The sequence below is a fragment of the Drosophila hydei genome, unplaced genomic scaffold (genome assembly GCF_003285905.1).
Source record: "Drosophila hydei strain 15085-1641.00,03,60 unplaced genomic scaffold, DhydRS2 tig00000333-arrow-arrow-pilon, whole genome shotgun sequence".
NCBI lineage: Eukaryota > Metazoa > Arthropoda > Insecta > Diptera > Drosophilidae > Drosophila > Drosophila hydei.
Window position 1 is genome coordinate 856,174 of NW_022045711.1, and position 24,480 is coordinate 880,653.

General features: G+C 43.0%; 4 protein-coding genes across 5 annotated transcripts; 2 read left to right on the forward strand and 2 right to left on the reverse strand.

Moving 5' to 3' along the window:
* The first annotated feature begins 1,974 nt into the window (after window positions 1–1,974).
* LOC111605605 (NADH-ubiquinone oxidoreductase 75 kDa subunit, mitochondrial) lies at window positions 1,975–5,051 on the forward strand. Its single transcript, XM_023324219.2, has 7 exons — window positions 1,975–2,093; window positions 2,271–2,458; window positions 2,532–2,863; window positions 2,918–3,615; window positions 3,681–4,012; window positions 4,087–4,575; window positions 4,645–5,051. Exons 2-7 carry the CDS (start codon window positions 2,276–2,278, stop codon window positions 4,807–4,809), a joined length of 2,199 nt encoding a protein of 732 aa, XP_023179987.1. The 5' UTR covers window positions 1,975–2,093; window positions 2,271–2,275; the 3' UTR covers window positions 4,810–5,051.
* Window positions 5,052–5,643: 592 nt separating this feature from the next.
* Window positions 5,644–11,218, reverse strand: LOC111605606 (thioredoxin reductase 1, mitochondrial). Of its 2 annotated transcripts, none has more exons than XM_023324222.2 (4): window positions 10,971–11,218; window positions 7,348–7,690; window positions 7,057–7,283; window positions 5,644–6,991 (listed from the first exon to the last, which is right to left on the reverse strand). In XM_023324222.2, the coding sequence occupies exons 1-4, from the start codon at window positions 10,990–10,992 to the stop codon at window positions 6,105–6,107; spliced, it is 1,479 nt and encodes a 492-aa protein (XP_023179990.1). In that variant the 5' UTR covers window positions 10,993–11,218; the 3' UTR covers window positions 5,644–6,104. The 2 variants fall into 2 exon arrangements, with proteins under 2 accessions (XP_023179990.1, XP_023179989.1); XM_023324221.2 differs by lacking the exon at window positions 10,971–11,218 and adding an exon at window positions 9,511–9,983.
* LOC111605607 (C-factor) lies at window positions 10,241–12,147 on the forward strand. Its single transcript, XM_023324223.1, has 3 exons — window positions 10,241–10,795; window positions 11,456–11,507; window positions 11,567–12,147. Exons 1-3 carry the CDS (start codon window positions 10,670–10,672, stop codon window positions 12,130–12,132), a joined length of 744 nt encoding a protein of 247 aa, XP_023179991.1. The 5' UTR covers window positions 10,241–10,669; the 3' UTR covers window positions 12,133–12,147.
* Window positions 12,148–12,171: 24 nt separating this feature from the next.
* On the reverse strand, window positions 12,172–12,794 carry LOC111605609 (basic salivary proline-rich protein 2). Its single transcript, XM_023324224.2, has 2 exons — window positions 12,534–12,794; window positions 12,172–12,453 (listed from the first exon to the last, which is right to left on the reverse strand). The coding sequence occupies exons 1-2, from the start codon at window positions 12,610–12,612 to the stop codon at window positions 12,305–12,307; spliced, it is 228 nt and encodes a 75-aa protein (XP_023179992.1). The 5' UTR covers window positions 12,613–12,794; the 3' UTR covers window positions 12,172–12,304.
* Between the last annotated feature and the right edge of the window lie 11,686 nt (window positions 12,795–24,480).

Consider the following 24,480-nt stretch of genomic DNA (forward strand, 5'->3'; position numbering starts at 1 on the left):
CCAAAAGGAAATGCGAGTGCAGTCGCCGTTGCTGCCGACGTCGCAGCTGGCAGTGACCCTGTCGTTGAGGCCCATTATCAGCATTGTCATCGGGCGACTCTGCTTTAAGCTTTCGTTGTTGTTGGTTTGATTGTTGTTGCAATGCGTGGCGCTATCAGCGAGGCAGCACATACACACATACAAATACACATACGTATGCATTAGTATGTGTGTGTGCTTGTATATACATTTAGGTAATTATAATCATATCATGCATATCTCTGTTTTTTTTTTCTCTTTCCATTTTCCTTCTTTTAGTTCTTTATGATGCGCAGAAATAGTTGCCTTATCTCGCTCCAGTTCCAGAAACTGCCACAGAGCGACGACGAGGCGGCGCCGCCACGGCGCAGTCAAGGACGACACCGTTAAATTGTGCAGCACAGCACGCCAGCGCCAGCGGCGCCAAAAGGGGAGTAAATTGTTTAAAATTATCACATTGTAAAAGAAGACCAGAGCCGACTGCAGACGGGATCTGCGCTGAAGAGGATCATTAACAATGCGCTGGGGCGCGCAAAAATAGCCACGGGCAGAACAAATCACATTATTAGTCGGCGTCGGCGTCAGCGTCGGCATCTGCGTCGACGTCGACAGCGACGTAGTTGCACGTTATTTTTAAAAATTTGTTGTATGGCGCCCCGTTTGATTTTTAGGCGCCAAGCGGCGGCAAATTGTGGCGACACGTCTGCAGCGGGAGCACCAGCATCAGCAGCAGCACCGACAACAGCAGCAGCAACAACAACAAAATGCATACAAAAACAAAGATACAAGATAAGCGCAATTCACGGAGAGGCGCGACAGCCAGCAGACGCCAGCTTCAAGACGCGTCGCGCAGCATCGCCAACGCCGCCGTCGCCGCTGATCTCGATGCCGATGCCAACAGATATCAAGCACGTCTCAATCTCGAATCATTCAGGGCCGGGCCGCGACTTGGCCAGAAAGGTTTTTTGCCGCCAACGCCGCTCAATTAACAATGAAAAGTCGGTCTGGTACGTCATAATATATTTTTATCTGATTACCAGGCAGTAGACGCCAGACTAGCCACAAATCGTGCGTTGGCACAAACACAACCACAGACGCGCACACACACACACACACACATATGTATGCATGACTACCTCCCAAGCATCATCATCCTTGCTATCTGTGTGCTTGTATGTGGTTTTTTTCGCGTGACTCTCATGTCAGATCTTTAATCAACAAATCTCACTTGTGGCGCCGCCGGCTCATCAATGTGACGCCACATGCGTTCACCTGTGTATATAGACATTTGTATAGGTTATATATATACATATATATATATATATATATGTATGTAGTGTGTGTGGCGCCAACATTGTTAAGCATCGTGCACATTTGCAGCTGAAATTGTGCTACATTGTATGGCCAGGTAGCATGACCTGTTGCCCCTTGTCTATTTTTTAATGATGACACTGCAGACGACTGAGTTGCCTGCTGTGCAATCCCTATTTGAAATTCCAATTTGAATTTAAAATTGAAAATCAAACATGTTTTAACGTTGACATGTGAATGGACATCCCACTTGAAGAAGTAAACAAACTGTGAACAGCTGTACACACCGTGGCACTACCAGGGCTGCAGCAATTTAAAGAAACTAATCCGATATGCAATAATACACTTAATGTAATTAACCTACACGAGTTTATAAACATATATTATATATTAATAAAATTTAGTTAAATTTGCTTATCGATCAAATTAAATTTTCGAAATAAACTTTTAGCTAGCATATGCAATAACTAGTGAGCGAATTTTTATAAGAAATGTAATTGGACAGTTCTATAAAAGTGCAATGCATTCGAATATAATTTTTAATAAAAAAATGTATTAGGGCAAGGTCCTCCTCTTGCATCATCTATGAGCAGCATACTAAATGCTTGCGTTTAAATGCGCCGCGCATTAAATCAGCTGTCAAACCAACAGCTGGCAACCCTGTCCGCACAGTTACAGTGCGACTGTCAAAAACGATAAAAAAAAGTTGTCTGCTCGGCATTAAAAAATTTCTGTAGCGCTGCTAAATATTTTCCAGCATATCGGTAAGTTCTGTTTAGGCTCGAACATAAGCTGAATTGGTAAGAGCTTGATTAACTGGCAACCAGTGGCAGGCAGCAAGAAATTGATATATGGCTAAAAGTCGATGCACGGCCTGCTTGCAACTTATGTAATTGCCCATAAAGTAAATGTTGTTTGTGTTGTGTATTGATTTGTTGCAGAAAATATGATACGTGCACCGCTTGTGAAGGCGCTGGGCGCACTCGGCTCTCCCACACACCAAATTGCTAGCCGAGCAGTGCGCACCAGCGCCGTATTGGCTCAAACACCGGCCAAGGCGCCCGAGAAAATTGAAGTTTTTGTCGATGATATACCCGTAATGGTGCTGCCAGGCACTACAGTACTCCAGGTGAGCAACTGAACCTGCCATTACATACAGTTATTTCCAACTTTCTCTCTATTTCTTTCTCTTTACTTCCCAGGCTGCTGCTGAGGTTGGCGTAGAGATTCCACGCTTCTGCTACCACGAACGGTTGGCCGTCGCTGGAAATTGTCGCATGTGCCTCGTAGAGGTAGAGAAGAGTCCTAAGCCAGTGGCCGCCTGTGCGATGCCCGTGATGAAGGGCTGGCGCATTAAAACTAACTCTGATTTGACACGGAAGGCACGCGAGGGCGTCATGGAGTTTTTGCTAATGAATCATCCGCTCGATTGCCCCATTTGTGATCAGGGCGGCGAATGTGATCTGCAGGATCAGGCCATGGCCTTTGGCTCTGATCGCTCACGCTTCACGGATATCAACTACACGGGCAAACGGTAAGCATTACAAAATTAAGAAGAAGCTCTAGATATTAATTTGGTTACCCTTAGTGCCGTGGAGGACAAGGATATTGGACCGCTGGTTAAGACAGTTATGACTCGCTGCATTCATTGCACACGCTGCGTACGATTCGCTTCGGAAATTGCTGGTGTCGATGATTTGGGCACAACTGGACGTGGCAATGATATGCAGATTGGCACCTACGTGGAGAAGCTCTTCCTCACCGAACTCTCGGGCAATGTTATTGATCTGTGCCCTGTCGGCGCATTGACCAACAAGCCGTATAGCTTTGTGGCCCGTCCCTGGGAAATACGTAAGGTAGAGAGCATCGATGTGCTAGATGCGGTTGGCAGCAACATCATTGTGAGCACTCGCACCAACGAGGTGCTGCGCATTCTACCACGCGAGAATGAGGATGTCAATGAGGAGTGGCTTGCAGATAAGTCGCGTTTCGCTTGCGATGGTCTTAAGCGTCAGCGCCTTGTGGCTCCCATGGTGCGTATGCCCAACGGTGAACTGCAGGCCGTCGAATGGGAGGGTGCACTCATCGCTGTTGCCAAAGCACTGAAGAACGCTAAAGGACAGATTGCTGGCATTGCCGGTCAGCTGGCTGATGTGGAGGCAATGGTGGCGCTCAAGGATCTGGTTAATCGTCTGGATGGCAACCAACTGGTTACCGAACAGGACTTCATCAAAGGCAGCGGCATTGATGTTCGCTCGAGCTACTTGCTCAACAGCACCATTGCAGGTATGAGTTATTGGAATGACAGGGTTTTGTCCAGCTTATCATATGACTTGTGCGCTTGATTTTAGGTCTGGAACAGGCCGATGCTGTGCTTTTGGTTGGCACCAATCCACGCTACGAGGCGCCTCTTGTGAACACGCGTCTGCGCAAGGCCTACGTACATAACGAGTTGCAGATTGCCTCGATAGGACCCAAAATTGATTTGTCTTACCAACACGACAATTTGGGAGCTGATCCCAACCTTGTGAAGGATATCTGCAATGGTTCGCATGCATTCTCCAAGGTTCTGGAGGGAGCCAAAAAGCCAGCCATCATCATTGGCGTCGATGTCCTGGAGCGTCCCGATGGCGCGGCCATACATGCCACCATCGCCGAGTACTGTCAGAAGCTAAAGAAGCCAGTGAGTCACCCATCGAGATGGTCGCGCATTTAAGGCATTCGATAGAATATAACAGTTGCTGCTTTTGTTTTCAGGATTGGAATCCCTTCAATGTGTTGCATAACAGCGCCTCTCAGGTGGGCGCCTTTGATGTGGGTTATCAGCCTGGTGTTCAGGCCGTATTGCAATCACAGCCTAAAGTGCTGTTCCTTTTGAACGCCGATGCTGGCAAAGTGAGTCGCGATCAGCTGCCCAAGGACTGTTTTGTTGTGTACATTGGTTCGCATGGTGATAATGGGGCGTCCATTGCGGATGCTGTGCTCCCAGGCGCTGCGTATACTGAGAAGCAAGCGATTTATGTGAACACTGAGGGCAGGCCACAGCAGACACTGCCTGGAGTTTCGCCGCCAGGCATGGCTCGTGAGGACTGGAAGATATTGCGCGCACTGTCCGAGGTTGTGGGCAAACCGCTCACCTATGACAATCTCGATGGACTGCGTGCACGCCTCGAAAGTGTGGCGCCACACCTAACGCGCCTCGGCGAACTGCAGCCAGCTAGCGGTAGTGACTCCGTCGCTAAGCCCGTAAGTACCATATGAGTAGATAGATATCTGGAGTCCCTGCTTATCTGTCTTCCACACCCATACACACAGAGCATATCCATCAGCAGCAGCCCCATCGACGTAAAGCAAAAGGAATTGCGCGACTATTTCATGACCGATGCCATATCGCGCGCCTCCCCAACCATGGCCAAGTGCATATCGGCGGTAAACAAGCAGCAGCGGCTGGACGAGGCTCAGCAATGCGCGGCTATCTAAGCACCGGCTGTGCCCCAACTCCGATCTGATCTGATGGCCTAAAACACATAAATATTAAATAATTAATGTTTTTTCCATTATATTTTTTTATTTTTTTTTTAATGCGTATCCAAACACTTTTTGCTCTTCGCTTACTATCGAATACTCAATCTTGTCGAGCAGCGAGCAGCGATCAGCGATCAGCGATCAGCGATCAGCGGGCGAAAGTGGAAAAGGGAATGGCGAATTAAAAAAAAAAGGAAGAAATGATGAAGATGAAGAGCTAGAGAAAACAGTTATGCCGGGGGGCGCCGAGCAGTTTGTAAATGTCATGAATTTGTTCAAAACAAAAACAATTATACAATTCGCAAATAGGAAAATAAAACAAAAATACAAGAAACACATAGTACATACACGGAAACTAAAATAAACGCGAAGTAGAAAAAATACGTAATTTATTGTTTGTGTGTGTGAGCCTCGTATTTGTATATAGCATCAATAGTTGTTGCATGGGCTGCTCACATCTTTTTGTATAGCTCTCTCGCTCTAGCGTTTGGCCCTCGCACTCTAATTGGTTGCTGCCTACTGGTGACAAGCTGCATTACTAAATATATCATTGATATTTATAAACTGGAACTTCAATGATCTGAGCTCACTGCAGATGTCGATGATAGGACTTAATAATAATGGATCATAGTTCTGGAACATTGAGCTATCAGACTTTCAGTGCATCCTTTGTATTAGAGCTATGCATACAAATCTTAAAGCTGTGTATGTTGTCATGCTGTTCAAGTACATAAACTTAGTTTTGTTGATTACATAAACTATTCCATCAAATAATACAATTGTCTGGTATGCGGGTAAAAACTTCTATTGTTCATATTTTTGTACCGTAAAAATACAGATTTATTTATTAATATTTAATCATCTTCATATAACATAATTTCGTAATTTTGAGTGCACACCGCACAGAGGCCGATACTTGGGAAGGAGGAAGGGGTGGATGTACGCTCAGTTCGACTGAAGCCGAAAGTCCTGCCCTTTGTCCTGACCACCGTTTTGTAAGTCGGCTGAGCTATTGTGTGTGTGAGTGTGTGTATGTTTATGTGTGTGTGTGCATGTTACTATCGAAACTAAATTAAAACTTGAACTTTTGTCGCTAAGCTGTAACAACTCTCAAATTCGTTGGTCGTATCACGGCATCTTTTTAGCCTAACCAGAAGCGAGTGTGTATGTGGGGATGTGCATGTGGCTGTGTGTGTGGGTGTGCGTGTGTGGGAAGAGAAATACAATCTGATGGAAAGTGTCTCCCCCGTTTAGCTGCAGCAGCTGGCGGGCGTTGGATCCAGACCGGAGCGCTTGGTGATGCTCAGACGTGTAAACTCCTCGGCGGTGGTCGGATGAATGCCCACGGTGTTCATCAGCGTGGGTATAGTCAGGCCTGATTTGAGGGCAGCGGCAAAGCCCTGGATAACCTCACCGGCCACTGGTCCCATATAATGTAGTCCATAGACGCGTTGTTCTCCGCTGCGCTGGGCTACCGCCTTCACATAGCAATAGCGCACACTCTTTTGAGGTATGAAGAACTCAGTGGGCTTGTAATAGCCATGGAATACCTCAATCTCTTCAGCACCGTACGTTTTTACAGCATCCTCCTCGCTTAAGCCAACACAAGCATACTCCAGCGGTGTGAACACAGTGGTGGCCACATCAACATAATCCATTCGTAGTTCAGAGTCAGCATACAGGCGACGGGCGAGAAGACGGCCGGCAAGCACAGCGACAGGCGTAAGCTCCGGTTTACCATAAATAATATCGCCGACCGCATAAATATGGGGCACATTGGTCGTCTCTTCGCAGTCCACCTGAATCTTGTCCTTGTGCGTCATTACACCGGCATTGTGCAAATTAAGATCATCGACCAGTCCTTTGCGGCCAATGGCCCATAGGACTGTATCAAAGACATCGCTGTCCACCTCGCCGGTCTCCGTGTTTTCGTACTTCACAAGCAGGCGGCCATCGGACTGCTTTTCGACAGACAACGGCACCGTTTTGCGTAAGAATGGAATGCCACGCTCCTCCATGGCGGCCGCCACTAAATTGGCCATCTGCTGATCAAAACCGCGCAGCACAATCGAACGCACCATCACAGTGGGCTCGTAGCCGAGACCCTTCAGGAAGCCGGCGCACTCCAAGCCAATATCTAGAAATTGTGAAATGGAATTAAATTAAAAAAGGAGTATTAAAATTAGGCTTAAGCCCACTTACAGCCAGCGCCGACGACCAAGGTCTTGCCAGGCTCATGATCCAAGCTGAATATATCATCGCTGGTAATGCCATACTCTACCGCTCCAGGTATATTCGGATAACGTGGACGGCCGCCGACAGCAATCACAAAGGTCTGAGCGGTAATGGTACGATCGCCGCTCTTCAGCTTGGCAGACAAGGTATGCGGGTCCACAAAGGAACCGAGACCATTGATGTACTCGACTTTTCTGCAAAGAAAAATCAGTATGGTTAACAAAGATTCAAATGAAAGTTAGATTGATCGTGTCATACTTGTCGCGCAGATCGACGCGAGTCACCCAGTTGACAGACTTGATGTGATTCTGCACCGAGGAGACGAGCTTGTTCCAATCAGGCTTGATTTTATCATCGACGTTCCAGCCATAGGCAGCTGCCTCGTGTACAGCTTCGCCTAGGAGCGACGCCTGATGCATAAGCTTCTTTGGTATGCAGCCGACATTGACACAGGTGCCGCCGACGCCCCATTTGGTGCCCAAGGGAGTTGGCTTCACGAAATCCAAGCAAGCAACGCGTGCGCCATGCGCCACAGCTTCCTTAGCACAAGACAGGCCCCCAGAGCCACCACCAATTACAACCAGATCATAATCATAGTTGCCTGTAAATAAAAAGGTTGTAAACGGGCAATTAGCAATTAGCAATCCACTTGACTTGGCAGCAGGGTCGAGCTACCCTTCAGCAGCTTGTTCAACTTGCTGGGATGTTGTTGCTTTTGGCGCAGTCGTATATCCATATATGCCGAGCGATATATGCTGCGTCCGTCAGCGGGCTGCTCGTCTGCGAGCGAGGCGGGCACAAACTCAAATAGATGCATTTGCCCGGCCACTGCGGCTCCAACTGAACCGTTTTACTCTAACTAGCAGCAGAAGTTGTTTTGATTGTGTCCGTGATTGTGATTGTGATAGTGTGCTCCTGGTGGTTAACTATGCACATGTCTGTCTGCGCTCTGCAAATCAATGTGGAGCAATCATTGTGAGCCCCGCCCTGACCTGAGGTTTGCTTTGGAATCCAATATGATTGCCATGGTAACGACTAAACAACTCGACGATTACACGCTTCGTGTTCGTGGTCAGCAGTAGGTTGAGGGGAACTTTACTTAGATAGAGCTATCAGGCAAGCAGCTAATCGAAAAGTGCTGCCAATTAGTAGTTGCTTATATCAAAAGTGTAATATCCGGTTTCAATTATAGCCCAAAGAGTGGAGTTCTTTAATAGATTAATCCTGTTTATCGATATAAAAAGGACAGACTCAACGAACCACATTTTCGCAATATATTGATATTACAGTTTGGCATTGTTTTATACGATTGAAATTGAAAAACAAACACAGATCGTTTTGTAAACAGATTGTATAACATATATGCATATGCCGATATTCGTAAATGTAAATGGCTAAAAATACAAAGCATCCAATGCTTAGCCTAGGCAAAAGTCCAATTGGAGCGGAACAAATCTGATAAGCGTAAGCAATTCAAATATCGAACCGAGAAAACAATGAAGTGTGGAAGCTTATCGAAGCGTTATAATGAAATCAACTAGAAAACGGCTATTTGTGATAGAAATATGTGAATAAGTGATCATCGCACATACAAATGTACATATATAGCAAATATATATTATAGGTATCGAGGTTTAGCCAAGGCTTATTAACATACAAAATATATATAAACAATAAAAAACGACATGCCAAAAGCTAATTAAATTACGTGCTGCTGATAAAGCAGCCAGCTCTTATTGACAACCCCTACACCCCTCACTCCACTCTTCCACCTTTTTATCCAAAATGTTAACACTAAACACGTCACCAACTCGTTGACATTTACAAAGCGAGCCCAAAGGAAGGGTATAGCAAGTCACGATTGCATTCTGATACGATATATTCACGATGACGGTGTGCTAAAGAAAATGACGATAATGATAATCATAATGACGTAATCAGTCTCTCACTGAGAGGATGTGCTTGTGAAATATCTAAAAACATAAAAATTCTCGAACAATCGCCCTGCCTAAGGCCAATTGAATTGTATCTTGTGAAATGCATGAAGAGCGATAAATTGCCACCCAGTTACAGTTAGAAAGTTAACGCCGTATGCCCTCAAGCTGCCCTCTGCCGCCAAACCCTTCTCAGTCTCGATCGTGACTATGCAAAATAGTTTTTTTTTATTGTCATTGGGCTTCATGGTGAGGATCACAAATAATCGATTGACGGTTCGATAAGCTAATCATGCGACGGTACGTGCGTAGCGGCGAGGGGGCTCTTAACAGTTATACAATAAATACATACACACAATCTGAATACGCACGTGTATGTGTGTGTGTGTAAGATAAAGACAGCGAGAGTGTAGAAGATAAAAACAGCGGACGTTTTGCGTTTGATCGTCAGCAGAGAGTTGAGATGCTTTTGGTGTGTATGGCTTACCTCGTAGTGGTTTAACCTTGCGAACAGGCTGTTGGTACATGGCCTGCCGATCGCAGTGTGGATGATTAAAGGGCGGCACATTAACGCCGGTATCGCTGGTCGAGCTTTCAAGGGAGTTGCGGCCGGCTTGCAAATTTTTGGTTGGATTGCGTCCAGACTGTTGCGAAGTACGTCGAGCGCCCTTGTCTGACAAGGCTGTGTTAGCTGGCTTCATTATTTTTGTTAGATTTCTTCGTTGTTGTGGTTGGAAACTATTGATCGTGTAGTATAAACTATTTGCAGCAAGTGTCGTAGTTGACGTTAAAATCGTCGCATGCTGGCGTACCAGCGTTACAGAAAATCTCGAATTCCACAGCGTGACCGACATGATGTATATAAATATTTATATATATACAATGTGTGTATTACCGTTGAATCACGTTCCCCCCAGTGGAGCACTAAATGTAACCACTTGTTTAATCTAGCTCTGGTAAAATTATCAAGTTGTTTATTGCGGTACACGATCTTAGCAAAGTTTAAGTTTTCAGTTGCTGGCGAAATCACAAACACAGAAGTGAAGGAAAAAACAGCGAAGTCGTCGACGTCGTCGCTAGGCAGCTGCTCGGCGGTTGGAATGATTGGAAAGTGTAGGCAGCGACGCTCACTACGTAACAGCAACAGCAGCAGCGCAGTTGTATGCGAATGCGCATCGAAAAGAGAATTCGATGTGGATGGCGACGGCTGTGGTAGGGTCGCCGAGTCGTTTGGTTGACCATTGAAAACACATCATATTCAAATAATTTACATAATTTGCATTAAAACAACACATTGGAAAGAGCAACAGTTGGCTGCCTTTATCAGGGTTGCCACCTAGCTCAACTAACAATATTATTAGGAACGTATTTTGTTTTTTCGTGTTGTTGGCAACTCTGTCAGCTGCCGGCCGCTATGTGAAAGAGCTCGTATCTATTGCTTATTATAAGGAATAAAAAAAACAAACGTTAGCGATAATCACACTTAACAGCAGTGTAGCCACCAGCACCACGTGAAGCAACAATAGTGTAGCAGCTTGTGTCGTCAGTGTCAGTTATAAAATTCCGGCTGTTTATTGTACCCATTGCTTAATCGCTCAAGTGCAAATAAACGATTAGATTTCAAGAGAAAACTATTCAACAGCAGGATGAACTCAATACTAATAACGGGCTGTAATCGCGGGTTGGGCCTGGGACTTGTGAAGGCATTGAACAAACTGCCGGTGCCGCCGCAGCATCTTTTTACCACATGCCGCAATTTGGAGCAAGCCACAGTAAGTCGTTTTGTCTAGTCATGTCTTCAAGGGGTGACTCATGCATCCCCACGTCGAAACTACGCGAATAATTAAAAAACTGGCTACACGAACAATATACATATATACATATGTAACGCAAGAGAGACAGCAAGAAATATTCTTGTCTTGTGGCATCACTTATTCCGTTACTCACCTTTACCTTGCACGGGCGCCATGTTTTGCAGTATAGGCAAGTGTTTTAAGCTAACGAAAAGGATCAGCAATGGCTTCCAAATATTTGAGGAAATTTATCAGTTATACTGAAGATGAACACACTTAGTACGGCACTTTAACGGTTATGAACAAAAAACAACAAACTTGTATTTTTCGAATAACAGTTAACCGACTATTCTTCCGCGATACTCTCGCTAGCGAACGCAAATGCGAAATAAGCGGTAAACTTTTTGCGATTGCTTTTACGCTTTCGGTTCGATGCTTTGGCTCAGTTTTTGCAGCTTGTTTTCCAGTTATGGAAAGCACAAACCAAACTATCGGTGAATCGATGAACTTGAGTATCGATACTTATGCCCAAGCAAGGCATCCATCACATTAAGTTTGCTGCGTTCCATGGCGTGAACTTGCCGCCACTTTTTGATGAAAAGTTATTTACATTAATATTTATTTGATTTTACTTTGCAGGATCTAAGGAATTTAGCCAAGGAACATTCTAATATTCATATTGTTGAAATTGGTAAGTAGGTGCAGTCGTGTGTCTAACTGAATCTAACGTGCTTATGTTGCATTTCACAGATTTGAAAAATTTCGATGAATACGATAGGCTTATTAACCGAATTGCTGAGGTGACTAATGATTGCGGCCTTAATGTGCTCTTCAATAACGCTGGTATTGCACCCAAGTCTGTGCGACTTGGTGCCACCAGGCATCAAGATCTGGTTGACACGCTGCAGACAAATACCGTGGTGCCCGTAATGCTGACCAAAGCCTGTTTGCCACTGCTTAAAAAGGCATCCGAGGTCAATGCGGATGAATGCATGAGCGTTAAGCGTGCAGCTATAATCAATATGAGCTCCGTACTAGGGTCCATCAAGTCGAACACGGATGGTGGGCTGCTGCCCTACCGAGCTTCTAAGGCAGCCCTAAATGCTATAACCAAATCGATGAGTATCGACCTAGCACCCCAAAAGATACTGTGCGTCAGCATTCATCCCGGCTGGGTGCGCACCGACATGGGTGGTAGCAATGCTCCACTAGATGTGAGCACGAGCACCACACAGATTATAGAGACTATTTGCCAGCTTAACGAGTCACACAACGGTGGCTTCTATCAGTACGATGGTGCAGAGCTACCCTGGTAGAGTTAAACATCATATATATTTACATATATGTAGTTACCATATATATATATTTTGTTGCTATCTATGTAAATTATTGCTGGTGCTAAACAAATGTTTGGAAATCATAAGCTTGCGTTACATCTAAATTCGACGTGGTAGCCATGCTGATGAAGTCTCGCAGGACAAGCGTAGATCAAAGCGTCGGCGGCTGCGATGATTGTGGCTGGCCATCGGTGCCATTCATGGGGTATGCGACGCGTTTGCGCAGGTCGAGCCGCGGTCGTCGATTGGCGGTGTCTCCACTTACTGGTGGCGGATCGTTCCAGCCGGGCGTAAGTGAGCCTAATGGTTCGATGAAGGGAATATATAATATATATATATATATATTAACTAAAAATTTGTTTTGCCATGTTTTGGTTTACCTGGAAAAGCACCGCTGGGCGCAATGCTCTGACCCATTGGTGGCGGCGGCTGCTGTTGTGTTGGCGGTGGCGGTGTCATATTTGTCTCACTCTCAATTTTTCTAAAAATGTATCTATGAACGTTTTTCCGCTAATATTACACAGCCAAAATGCGGAGTGCTGAATTTTATTATTGTTTTCTTTTTTCCCTGAGTGTCAACAAATTGTGTGCGCAGCAAGTTTCATGCGGAGCAATGCTGCGTGTAGCCAACATCAAGTGAGAGCGGAAATTGCGCGCAGCCAACTTAATACATTGTGATTTTTGAACATTAATTCGATTAGGAAACGTTACAAATTAAAGTTCCTATACAGATGGTTAAGTCTCATAAGAAGCCGATATTTTAGCTGACAGTTGGCCTGTCTAATTCACAACTCTGCCTAAAAACTTATCAATAAACAACCTGCTAACGGTTTTTTGTCTAGCTAAAGCGATAAGTATTGAAGTCACTTAATTCGATGTGCATCCAACATATAAAACGCAGGAAACTTAATGCATTTTTAATTTTGGCACACTCTCTGGCTTAGAAAACGTCTCATAGCGAGAGACAAAGCTTTGAAGAGGTCAAGTAATTTGTTTACCTTGCAGTTTACCTGAAAAAGGTTCGAAATGGTGAATAGCTGGGCAATTTTGTAACCCATTATAATCTATATAAATATTAGGCCATGAACAATAACTTTCATTCAGCTGCTTTCGCTACTTTATAGTTAACCTTAAACGTTTTATATTTACACGACATTGCAAGTCTTGAGTGCAGCCAACTTCAAGTGAGTGTGCATGTTAAGCGCAGCCAACATAATGCATTTTGAATTTTTGCACGTTAATTTGATTAGGAAACCGTTACACAAAAACAGAGAAGCCATAAATAATGTGAGAGGGATATATATATATATATATATATATATATATATATATATAGAGAGAGAGAGAGAGAGCGAGCAAACAATGTTTCGTACCTTTTACCTTTTACCTGTTCATAAAACAAATAAAATGAAAGCTTTTATTTTTTGTGGTAATTAATATTTGATTAAAAAGTGGTTAGTGTGGAAATTATTGGATCTAGTTTATGCTATTTTTTCCAAAATCAATATATAATTTATGTAGTATTTGTTGCTTCTCTGGCATCTTACAATAGCCGCTGTCACACGCACAAGAGTCTTGAGTCTAATCTTGTGCAGTGGCCAGCAGCTGCAATAAGCACCGTTCCCAAAGGATCAGACATACGCATATATCGTAGATCTTACACTCGCACTGTAGCACTCGAAAATTTGGACTGTTTGCCGTAGCTGGACGAACTTACTGCTTGGCATAGTTGATGCCATTTCGTGAATTCTTGAATTAATGATAAGCTAATAGGGACGACATATGTTCCGGTTCCCAATTCTAAGTGTGTGACACGCATTTTAAATATTTAAATCGCCTGTGGCGATAGTTTTTGTTGTTATTGTCATAGTTGTTGTTACAATTTTTGACGACATTTTGTTGTAGTCTTATTGATTTTCATTTGAATGCTTCATTTTCTCGCTGTTGGGCCCCAAATATTCAAATGGAACTTGCTGAGCGCACCAAAAAAAATTGTTTAAAAAATAAATGATTATAAATATTTTTATATAAATATTTATGAGCTGCTGTCGCCGTTAATGTTTATCCTTTCACTGGCAAAAAAATTGCTGCTGCCACTGCAGTTGCCGCTTAATTAACAATGTTTAACTGAGACATTGTTCTGGCTGCTTTGCTGCTTTTATAGTTGCATTTCTCGCCGCCGCAGCTGGCGCTGGCAGCGCCGTCAGCTTTGTTGCTGGCGTCGTATCCCTTGCAAAGTAGTCGTTGCTGTTGTTGTTCATGCCAAGTTTGTAGCTACCTGCTACCATACACACACACACACACACTCACACGCATACGCATGTACGCATCGGTCAGCGGCGAAGTCTTACATGTGTGTGTTTGTGAGTTTGTAATAATATTAGACGTTCTTAGTGGGCGAGCAGCTGTGTGTGCGAGAGCTGAAGAAGAAGAACACGAAGAAGAAGACGGCGAAGTGGAGGAAGGAAAAACGTTGCCTGCTTTTGGGCGCGTGGCGATTGCAGCAAATCAAAAAGAAAAACAGCAACAACAAGCGCGTTGCTAAATGAGAGTGAAGCAGCAGCACATATTGAGGCAGGCTTGAAAAGCAGGCAATGGAAATATGATGCCATTTACGTATGCAACGGCGAACTTCAATGTGCCCAATGAGAATTGCTGCAGCCTGGGGCCGAGAAACCTCGCACTGCCACGTTACAAAAAAAAAAAAAAAAAAAAAAAATGAAACGAAAGCAGCTGGAATGAAAGGCACACACGCTCAAATGAAATAACATGTGACACCTTTAACTGACCCCCTGCCCCGCACAGTGGTGCAACAACGGCTCCCAGCCCGCCCCAAACGCCCCGCACTTGTATGGCATCGCCGTTTGGAATGCTTCGCTGCGCTGCGCCCGTACAACGGGACCTGGGGAATCTCAACAAGGTAACCAGCGGGCAGCAGCAGCTTAAAAAGACAACAACAACAACAACAGCAAGCTAGCGGCTGGCAGCGGGTGGGGTGTGTGAGCTAGGGGCTGCGCTGCTTAGCGAAAATGGCGCGTATCAAGTGACAGATTGTCTGCGGCAAAGAGGCCAACTGCTAGCCTAGTATGCTTGGGGATAGTTGTGGAAGGGGATGTCCCCCATTGTTGCTGCTGTTGTTGTTGTATTCGTTTGGCTTTCTTTGTTCCACAAGCTGCAGCAGCTGCTTCGTCTACTTGTGCGCTGTTGTTGTTGTTCTTCATGTGAAACCATAATTTTCAAAGCAGTCGGCACACACACACATACACCTACACCTACATATACCTACACCTACACACATACACACTGGTCACACTTTTTGACACCTTTGCCTTTGCCTATCGTTCAGCCTGGTGTCTCTTTTTCACACACACACACACACACACAGGCAATTACTAGGCACAATAAATTATGAAAATCCTTGTCATACAAGGATTTTATCGGGTGCTCGAATCTTGCATAATTATCAACTAGTTGGCTGGCCTTAGCGCTAGGTGTCTTCCGCAAAAGTATGCTACAAACATTTCGAAAGAAACAATTATTTAAATGTCATTTGTAATTAGTTCTTGCTTTGCAATCAACTTGCAGCTTTTTCTGACCATAAAGTATATATATCTGCATACCTGGATTCGAGTCAATTGTAATCAAGTTCGTTTTACTCTTGCTCCCTCCATCTCTCTCTCGCTCTTTCTCTCTTCTCTCCCCCTCTCTCTGGTTTGTCTTTGTCGCCTATCTGTTAGTCTGCTTGCTTCTTCCGTATATTGGAAATCGATAAATCCATATTCACATCTAAATATGTATTTCCTTGCCTTTCACAGAGTGAAGAGTTGGAGACTTTCGAATGGTGCTTAAAGGTAAGTCCATCAAATCGTCTAAAACTATATCCTTGCATATTGAGAGTTCTAAAAGGTAAAGACATGGTCGACAGGGAGTTCAACTCATTCAGCGCAAAGCCGTATAAATAATGGCTCTATAAGCAGAGCGTGACAGCACCTGATGATTCCTGAAGGACTCAGATTTTATATATAATTTGCCATGCCCGTGCTCACCAGGTTTAAATATGCATGCAAATAATATGTAATTTCAAATTATAAGGTTGTAGCTACAGAACTGGGAGAGTCTAAATAATTTTGTAATTTTGTAACAGATCTTAAATATCTATCTGTCCATCTATGATTTATAGAAGAAGTTATTCGGCACGCTCCCATATAATTTTATATTTTCAAATTCTCAAGTCCCTAACTCCGAAACATCCCAATTATAAAAGGAGACTCAGACCAAACACCATTTGGTAACTCCGGATTTCGTGACCCTTTCCTGTGCATAGATTTCAAACCTTACGTTTGTATTTCGAGTGTTAAATAGAGGACCCTCGCTTCCGTTCAATATGGGCATATAGTAATAGCACTGGCCAGGGCATCCCCGATTGCGTGTCTTTCAGATTTAACGTCCCACGGCATGGAAATCAATATGTTTTAATTAAGGCAACTGCTAGCTGGCTCTAGCTAGTTGATTGGAGAGGCGAGTTATATTATTGGTCTGTCTATCTAGGTATATAGAAAATATGCTTGGGTAATTCTCGACCTGGGGGCGTTGGAATTGAGATCGAAAGTTATATGGAGCCAATAATCCCGACGCTTGCAAGTGCATCATTCCTTAACTCCTCTGCAGATATGCCCATAAATTATATGAGCCACCCATTTGAGGCGTGGCAGATCTGAAAATATTGATTTCTAGCCATATTCTTAGTCTGCTAAAAAGTTGTTACTTCATGGCCCAGCTGAGAAGCTCCTTAAATGCCATCTGACTTGTGTGGCCTTGATGCATTAGGCATACCTTGGTACCACCCAAACGCCCACACACCCCCCCACACACACACACACAAATCGTATGCAGCTGAGAGGATTCCTATTGCTCGGCTCAGCCATGTTGCAACAGGACACAATTCAGCCTTGAGCTGTGCTCATTGCCAATTCCCAGCTGTATTGCGGCTTCAGTTTTGGACGGCGAATGGCAGAGCTACTCAAAGAGCTCCTGCCACACGCAGGCAAAAGGCAGAAACTGCAGGCGAGTTATTTATTTACCTGAATAAGAAAGTCCTTACGCTTTAAATTAAGGCTCAATAAATGAGCTTTTTACAGCAGTTAACGCATGAGCATGGCTTTGACATTTATCGACTTCAAAGCATTAGTCACGCTATAAGATCCATATTGATTTTATTACATACATATTACAGCCACGCCCACAATAGTCGCAGTAACTGTGCTATAATTTACCGTTTTGGACTTATGGAACTCGTGTGGAATATGCGAGTGTGGCTAAGAGTCGATTTACTTGTCACAGGGTACCTGCATTTATGCAGGGTATCAGCTAGTCGTGCACTCTCTACTTAAACACCCCGGTTTTCATCTGAGTAAAAAGTGTGCAGGGTATCTGTTAGTCGTGTTCAATTCAATGTGCAGGGTATTTGCTAGTCGTATACTCTACAATGAAACTACAATTTAATTCTATTTATGTCTTCCTCAGTCTCTCTCTGTCTCTCTCTCTCTCTCTCTCTCTCTCACTCACTCTCTCTATCGTCGTGTCGTGAGCTCTCCTACGCACATATTTAAGGATAAGAGCCATTGTGCTCTCCTCTCTCACTATGTCTCTATCTTTCTCACTATTCTTCTTTTCGCTAATTACTAATTAACTAAAAGCTTGAAGTAAGAGAGAGAGAGAGAAATAAAGAAAGATTGAGATGAGGAATAGAGTTATATAGCAATAGAAAGAGAGAGCTGGAAAGAAATAGATTGTTACAGAAAGATCCCCCTCTATGTTTGAGGAGATAGAGAAATAAACAGAGTTACACAAAGAGAGAGAGGGATAGAGATAGAGAAGAGAGAGAGAGAGGGAGTGGGAGGAGAGGGGCATTATTTTAACTTTGTCATTTTCATGGTTGCGTATTTGGTTTGAGGGTTGCGTTCTGTGGTTGGCAGGGACTGGGCTAAGGATTTGTGGTGCGTGCTATGCACGTCAGACGTGTCCTTTGCAGCGGCAACGGCAAAGGCAACGGCGGCGAGGTCAGTGCAACCAAAGTGCACGACGTCAATGCGCGCTGAACAAAGAGCAACAGCAGCAACAACAGCAGCAACTGCAGCTGCAACAGCAACAGCAACAGCAACAACAACAGTCATAATAAATGTTTTTGCAGCACATGGGCGTGGAGAGACGCATTAAACGATTTGCTTAAGCATTTATCTAGGACACGCGACTTTGTCTGGGCCTGGCCTCGGCTGACGAGCCCACCGAGCCCAAATATCCAACACGCCCCACGATTTGCCTCCGCTAAACTGTTGATGACGTAGCAGACGCTTGTGGTTGGCTCGGTTTTTTTTGGCTTGTTCGACTTCGGCTGCCATAGCCGTTGCCTCGGCACTGGGTTACTGTGTTGCTCCTATTGTTGCTGCTTGGTCCTGACCTGCGCCTGGCCGTAGCCTCAGCCCCGGCCCCGGCCCCGGCCCAGATGCTGGCGATGACGTCAGCAGGCTCGGCTCGGCGGGTAAATGGCCTGTGCCAGCCCAGTCACATGTTGCTGGCACGCAGCCATAACACACACACACACACACACATGCAGCGCTTGCAGCGCCCGTTGGCAGGCATCGTTTGGCTGGCTTGCGGCTGTTGCGGCTGTTGGCATCTATTTGACGGGCCCAAACTCCGCCCGCAACTTAGTAAATTGTTTGGCCAAAGTTATGTCACAAGTTCACATTTTAGCAAACATTTCTCACAATCATCGAGACTCTTTAAGTGATTTGCCAAAGTTGATTTTGTGCGCCATTCCAAGAGCAAGTTTCCATCAATTAGCTGCTCTCAACTCGGCTCTTGTTGGTGTTAATCAATGTAAAGATTATCTCATATTCATTGTCAACGAAGTTTACACAAAACACACTCAAAGACACAAGTGTCTTCCGTTTCCTTCTGCTTAAACTGATTAGGGTAACGAGACGTGATGGCTTTAATTGTGTGGCAAGGAATATGCATGAGCAGCAAGTTGCCTTTGATGCTATCGAGTGCTTCTTGTTTCTCTTGTGGTGCTTGTTCACTACCCACCAAGCAGCTAAAAGTCCTTAGATTCGAAAATATTATGGGTAAAATGCTTTATGTCCCGTCACTCTGACCTTTTGACGTCGGACTGCATTTGCTTCTGCTGCTTACCGACTCCAACTCCTCTCTCGCAGACATCCGTCAAACTATGCGTCCAGATACCTCACTTCATGGTCTCAACTTTGTCTTCGAAGTTAGCTTCTGCCAGGTGGGTCCGTTCCTCTATTCACCTCACAGTAGATGAAAATGTGCTGCGATTATGATGCAGCTGGATTCTACCCATCTCATGTAGTTACCATGAGCAGAGGGCATTTGTGTAATTATAATAAGAAAAATGGTAATAATAATTACAATAATAATAATAATAATAATAATAATAATAATAATAATAATATTAATAGTAATAATAATAATAATAGTAATAATAATAACTATAATACAAATAATAATAATAATAATAATAATAATAATATTGAGAGAGAAAATTTTAATAACAATAATATTAACAGTAATAACAATAACAAAAAATAGTGATAATAATAATTATTATATAATATGAATAGAAATATAAAATAAAAATAAAAATAATAAAAATAATAATATTAATAAAATAGTAATAATTATAATATTAACAAAAATAGTAATAATAATATAATATTAGAACTATAATAATAATAATAATATATAACAATAATAATAAAAATAATAATAATAAACATTTTCTAAATGTTAATGCCATCTGCATTCAGATGTTTCTTTAGAAATTATTTACAGTTATTTTCCACATTCAAATGAGTATAAAATTATAAATAAAAAACACATTTTCTATTGCTACAAATACGAAATAAGACTACACATACGCACAAGTATAGAATAAATTGAGGAATGGAATAACTTTCATTAGCTAAATTACATTTGCATAAGGCAACTCGAATATTTAATACTAAAATGATCCATTTCATTGATTAAAATTAATAATTTGGTAACACAACAACAAATACGATTTATGGCGTAAGTTTAAGTGGGGCTTACAAGTTTCTGTAACAATCGAATATAACGGTAAATGATATATCACAACTTAAAAACTATTAAATGGCTAACTTTATTAAAGATGAACTTGAATTATTCAGATTGGATTGCATGAAAATAATACAGAAACAATCTAGTTCTAGAAGGCGTCCATGTAGTTTTGTCGACCACTGTATGTAGCTATATGCATATATATCTAAATAGTATGTATGCATATATATATAAATAGTATATATGCATATATATCTAAATATATATATATGCTTATATGTAATAGGAAAGTGACAGCGGAAATTTTGCGTTTCTCTTGTAGGCGCCTCAAAGTATGCTTTAAAAATTGATATCAAGTTGTGCGGATCGTGTCTTGACTTGACTTGGCTCTTGGACGCTATACTTACAGTACTTATTTCATTTATTATTGTTTATTTGAATAATGTATGTTTATATTTGGTATATGTTTACATACACTTCACTGACTTCCCAGACTTTGTTGCTTGCTGTTGATTCTTGTGCCGCACAGACGAGCTCAACGTGTCAAGTTTTTGATTTTCGAACACTCAAAACTTGATTAGTGGAACTCGCACGTGCGACAGCCAAACGTGGGCAATATGTTGTACAAAGTGGTCAGTTATTAAACAACTTACTCAGCATTATCTTAAAAGACCACACAGAAAGAGAGAGGGAGAGATAGAGACAGAACACACACATTGTAAATGCACTCGAAAAAAAAGAACTTGGCAAAAAAATATGTGTTTTATATTGAATTCATTCTTCTTGGCTAGGTTCACAGTTATTTATTTGAAGCTTGAGAAGTCGTCAGTTGTCGGTGCGGACGAGAAGGCTTGGCTGCGGTCAGAGAGATTGACGAACTGGCTGGCTTGGAGACGCATTTCCGACTGATGTTACCAAATGCGCCAGCTTCAAAATGTAAACCCATTTGCTCCAAACGACGCTGGCAGCGACGCCGGCAGCACTCCACACAGAATGTCCTTTGCAGCGCTGCCAATGTGCCCCGACACCAACGCCGACACCGCCACCACCGCCGTCGCCGCCACCGCCGTCGCCGCCGCCGCCACCTCCGCGGCCCCGGCCCCGGCCCCGCCCTGGCCCCGCCCCGACCTGCCCCTCGGCTGGGCCACAGCATTCGGCTGGGCTGCTGTCTCTTTTTCTCAATGAAAACTCAGTTGTCTGTCCTCCCTCGGCCTGCCGCACATCCTGTGAATGAATGCCAGCTATGACGTCATCCGAGCCAGACCAACCAACACCAGTGCCAACACCAGCACCAACACCAACACCAACAGCAACAGCAATAGCAACAAACGATACGAATATATATTTCGTGTGCGCTTTCGCTTTCGCTTTCGCAGTTGCTGACGACGCGGCAACGACGGCCTCGCCAGTAGGTCACTGTGTTAGCAGCTAGCATCCAGCATCCAGCAGACACACAATCGATGCCCCGCCTGCCATGCCCCGAGCTGTGCCACAGTGACGAAGGCAGCGTCGAGCGAAGAGAGCCTGTTCGCTGATTCTCTGTTGTTGTTTTTGTTGTTCTTTCATTCTGTTGGCACTTGGAGCCTGGATTTTGGCTTTGCTCTTTGCGTGCAGCCTGCGATGACGTCGACACCTGTTTGACCATCGCGCACACATGCATTTGACACTTTGACCTTATGGGTGGCTGGCTGGCAGGCTGGCAGGCCGAAGTGATGCTCTGTTGCATATTGTTGATCCAGGCCTGGCATACCCGCCCTCGGCATGCGTGCGCTGCGCTGCGTTGCGTCCGACCTTCGCATTTATTTTTAGTGCGTTTTTTTTTTCTAAAAATAGCCGAACGGGGTCAGCGCCAGTCGAGCAGCAACACAAGTTCTGCGAGTGCTGCAACTTCACACTAAATACACATACGCACACACATCTTAAAAGCTACTTCAACGCCAGCTGCCAATTGTTAATCAATTTGAATTGCATTTGCATATGCGTCACATGAAGGGCACAAGATGCAGCTAAGTGAGGCTTGGATCTGGGGATGCTTAAGGGGAGTAGCGAGGGTTGATCTCTTGGTTGCTGATTGTGTCTATTGTGGCATGGTGCATGTCTCGCTAGAGAAAGGGGCCTGGGGCGTGCGCACACTACTGTCGCAGGCCTTTAGCCGCCGCTAGCCAAAAATGTATTTTTATTATATGCCAGCACAGACTTTCTATATAAACTATATACTATTTATATATATATATTTATATATATATATATATATATATATATATATATATATATATATATATATATGCATTTGTATAGAGAGCTGTTTATTCTATGCTAGGTGCACACATGTTGTTCGCATTGCAAACAGAGGAAAATTTATTTTTAGGTAAAGTGCGCGACTAGCAAACACCCTGTCTGCTCATAGACAGAGATACAGGTATATAGAGTGGATCTACTATAAAATTCGTATGTATATGCTTCAAGGACTCGCAGATATATATGCATATACTTAAAGAGGAACTAGATTGACTGAAAGGGCTTCTAGCCTCTGCTTGATATTCTTTGGCTGAATACTCAGTGGGCAACCTTTAGTTCACATACTCTATATCATATACGCTATGCAGGGTATTCGATTGGGCAAAAACATTTGAAATACGCTCAAATTATATTTCTGTCCAAGCAAGTATATATGATATACCATACGTATATATATAATTATATATATCTCTCATTGTATTTATACCAGATGTGTGCTCGCCAAGAAATTATGAATTCAAAGAGTTTTCTTTTTGTTCTTTTGCGCTTTTGTTATTTTCCTATGTCTGTGGCCATATGTTGGCATTCACTTAATCGTAGATCGATCAAGTCTCTTGTATAACAAACTGATAAGAAGAGGATATATTTAAGCTTTTTAAGATTCGTGTAATGCCAAAAGCTAACTCAGCGTTTCCTATTAAATATGGAATATTCTTTAATTAGCTTTCAAAGCTTCATTTCGAAATTGCTATTTGAAAGCTCACATTTACTCTCTCGAGGCATACAAAAGCTTGCTTACGAAAGTGTCATTGAAAAGCTTTTATTGCCTTTTCTCATGCATAGTAAACTTAATCTTATATTTTCAATTGCTTCCAGCTGTCATAATTCATTCTATTATGGAATAGCCTAATGTCATCATATAAATTATTAGGACTCACTTGACCACTCACTTAATATGCCAAAAGTTTCTAGCTATAACTAACTAGCAGCTTGGCTTCAAATGTGCTTTCATAAAGCTCTTATTTATTCTCTTTATTCAGAACTGAATCTTAGATTTTGAATTGCTTCCAATTGTTGCAGGCAGCTTTAATGAGCTTTCAAAGCTAGCTGTAATAAATATTTATATTATGGGCTACTCTAATATAAATGCCTATAAATTATTAAAGCTCATTTGTGGAGCATTCTTTAAATACATGAGTCAAATAATATTTCCAGAGTCTTTATGAGTTTTCGATAGACGCTTAAGTGCACTGAGCATACTTTAATAAATATAAATTCGTATGGATTATTGTTTATGCAGTGAACTCGGCTTGTGCTGCAACTCATTGACTCATTGAAATTTGAAAATGAAAAAGTGAAAACTGAAAATTGGTATTCGCTGTTCGCTCAATGCTGAAGCCCAATTCAATCAATTTGAAGTCTCTCAAGAGCCCCAGCAGCACTCGCAGTTGCATTTGCAACTTTTTGATCGTGAAGAGTGCACGTGCCATAAAAATGCTGAATTTTTCTTGCATTGAAAAGTTGTCCTTGCTGGCATTGAATGCGCCAGCCATGCTTAAATAGCTTATGGAAAACGCAAAGAACATATGTAAGAGTGCTTGAAAAGCCATAACACGGCAGTGCTTGACTGGCAAATACCCTTCACCTGACCATTCAAACGAAACACACTCTTTCATCACTCTGCCAAATAGTTGTTATATAGCTTCTGTTCTTAATGAGTATATGTGCACCTTATGCCCTTTTTTGAGCATGATTACGCCCTATTTTCCATGGCAGAATGGAGGACGTTATTCAACACCAGAGATAGATCACAATATGTGTACTGAACAGAATATTTCGATAATGTTCGTCATTCTGCAGAGCCCTTATATAGATATGCTACAAAATATCGACTTTTATCGATAATAAGGAAATTTCCGGTAAAAAAAACCATAAATTTGTTCTATATATAGGACATATATTTCGAAGAGCAGAGAGACAAGTGGA

Bases quoted from the DNA above. Each gene is read 5' to 3' on its own strand.
- LOC111605605 (XM_023324219.2), top strand. From the start codon at position 2,276: ATGATACGTGCACCGCTTGTGAAGGCGCTGGGCGCACTCGGCTCTCCC. The intron at 2,864-2,917 runs GTAAGCATTACA...GGTTACCCTTAG, and splicing joins ATCAACTACACGGGCAAACG to TGCCGTGGAGGACAAGGATA. The intron at 4,576-4,644 runs GTAAGTACCATA...CCATACACACAG, and splicing joins GTGACTCCGTCGCTAAGCCC to AGCATATCCATCAGCAGCAG.
- LOC111605606 (XM_023324221.2), bottom strand. From the start codon at position 9,877: ATGTCGGTCACGCTGTGGAATTCGAGATTTTCTGTAACGCTGGTACGC. The intron at 7,691-9,510 runs GTAAGCCATACA...TTTTATTTACAG, and splicing joins CAAGGTTAAACCACTACGAG to GCAACTATGATTATGATCTG. The intron at 7,284-7,347 runs GTATGACACGAT...TTTTCTTTGCAG, and splicing joins CGCGTCGATCTGCGCGACAA to AAAAGTCGAGTACATCAATG.
- LOC111605607 (XM_023324223.1), top strand. From the start codon at position 10,670: ATGAACTCAATACTAATAACGGGCTGTAATCGCGGGTTGGGCCTGGGA. The intron at 10,796-11,455 runs GTAAGTCGTTTT...TTTACTTTGCAG, and splicing joins GCAATTTGGAGCAAGCCACA to GATCTAAGGAATTTAGCCAA. The intron at 11,508-11,566 runs GTAAGTAGGTGC...TGCATTTCACAG, and splicing joins TATTCATATTGTTGAAATTG to ATTTGAAAAATTTCGATGAA.
- LOC111605609 (XM_023324224.2), bottom strand. From the start codon at position 12,612: ATGACACCGCCACCGCCAACACAACAGCAGCCGCCGCCACCAATGGGT. The intron at 12,454-12,533 runs GTAAACCAAAAC...TCGAACCATTAG, and splicing joins GCCCAGCGGTGCTTTTCCAG to GCTCACTTACGCCCGGCTGG.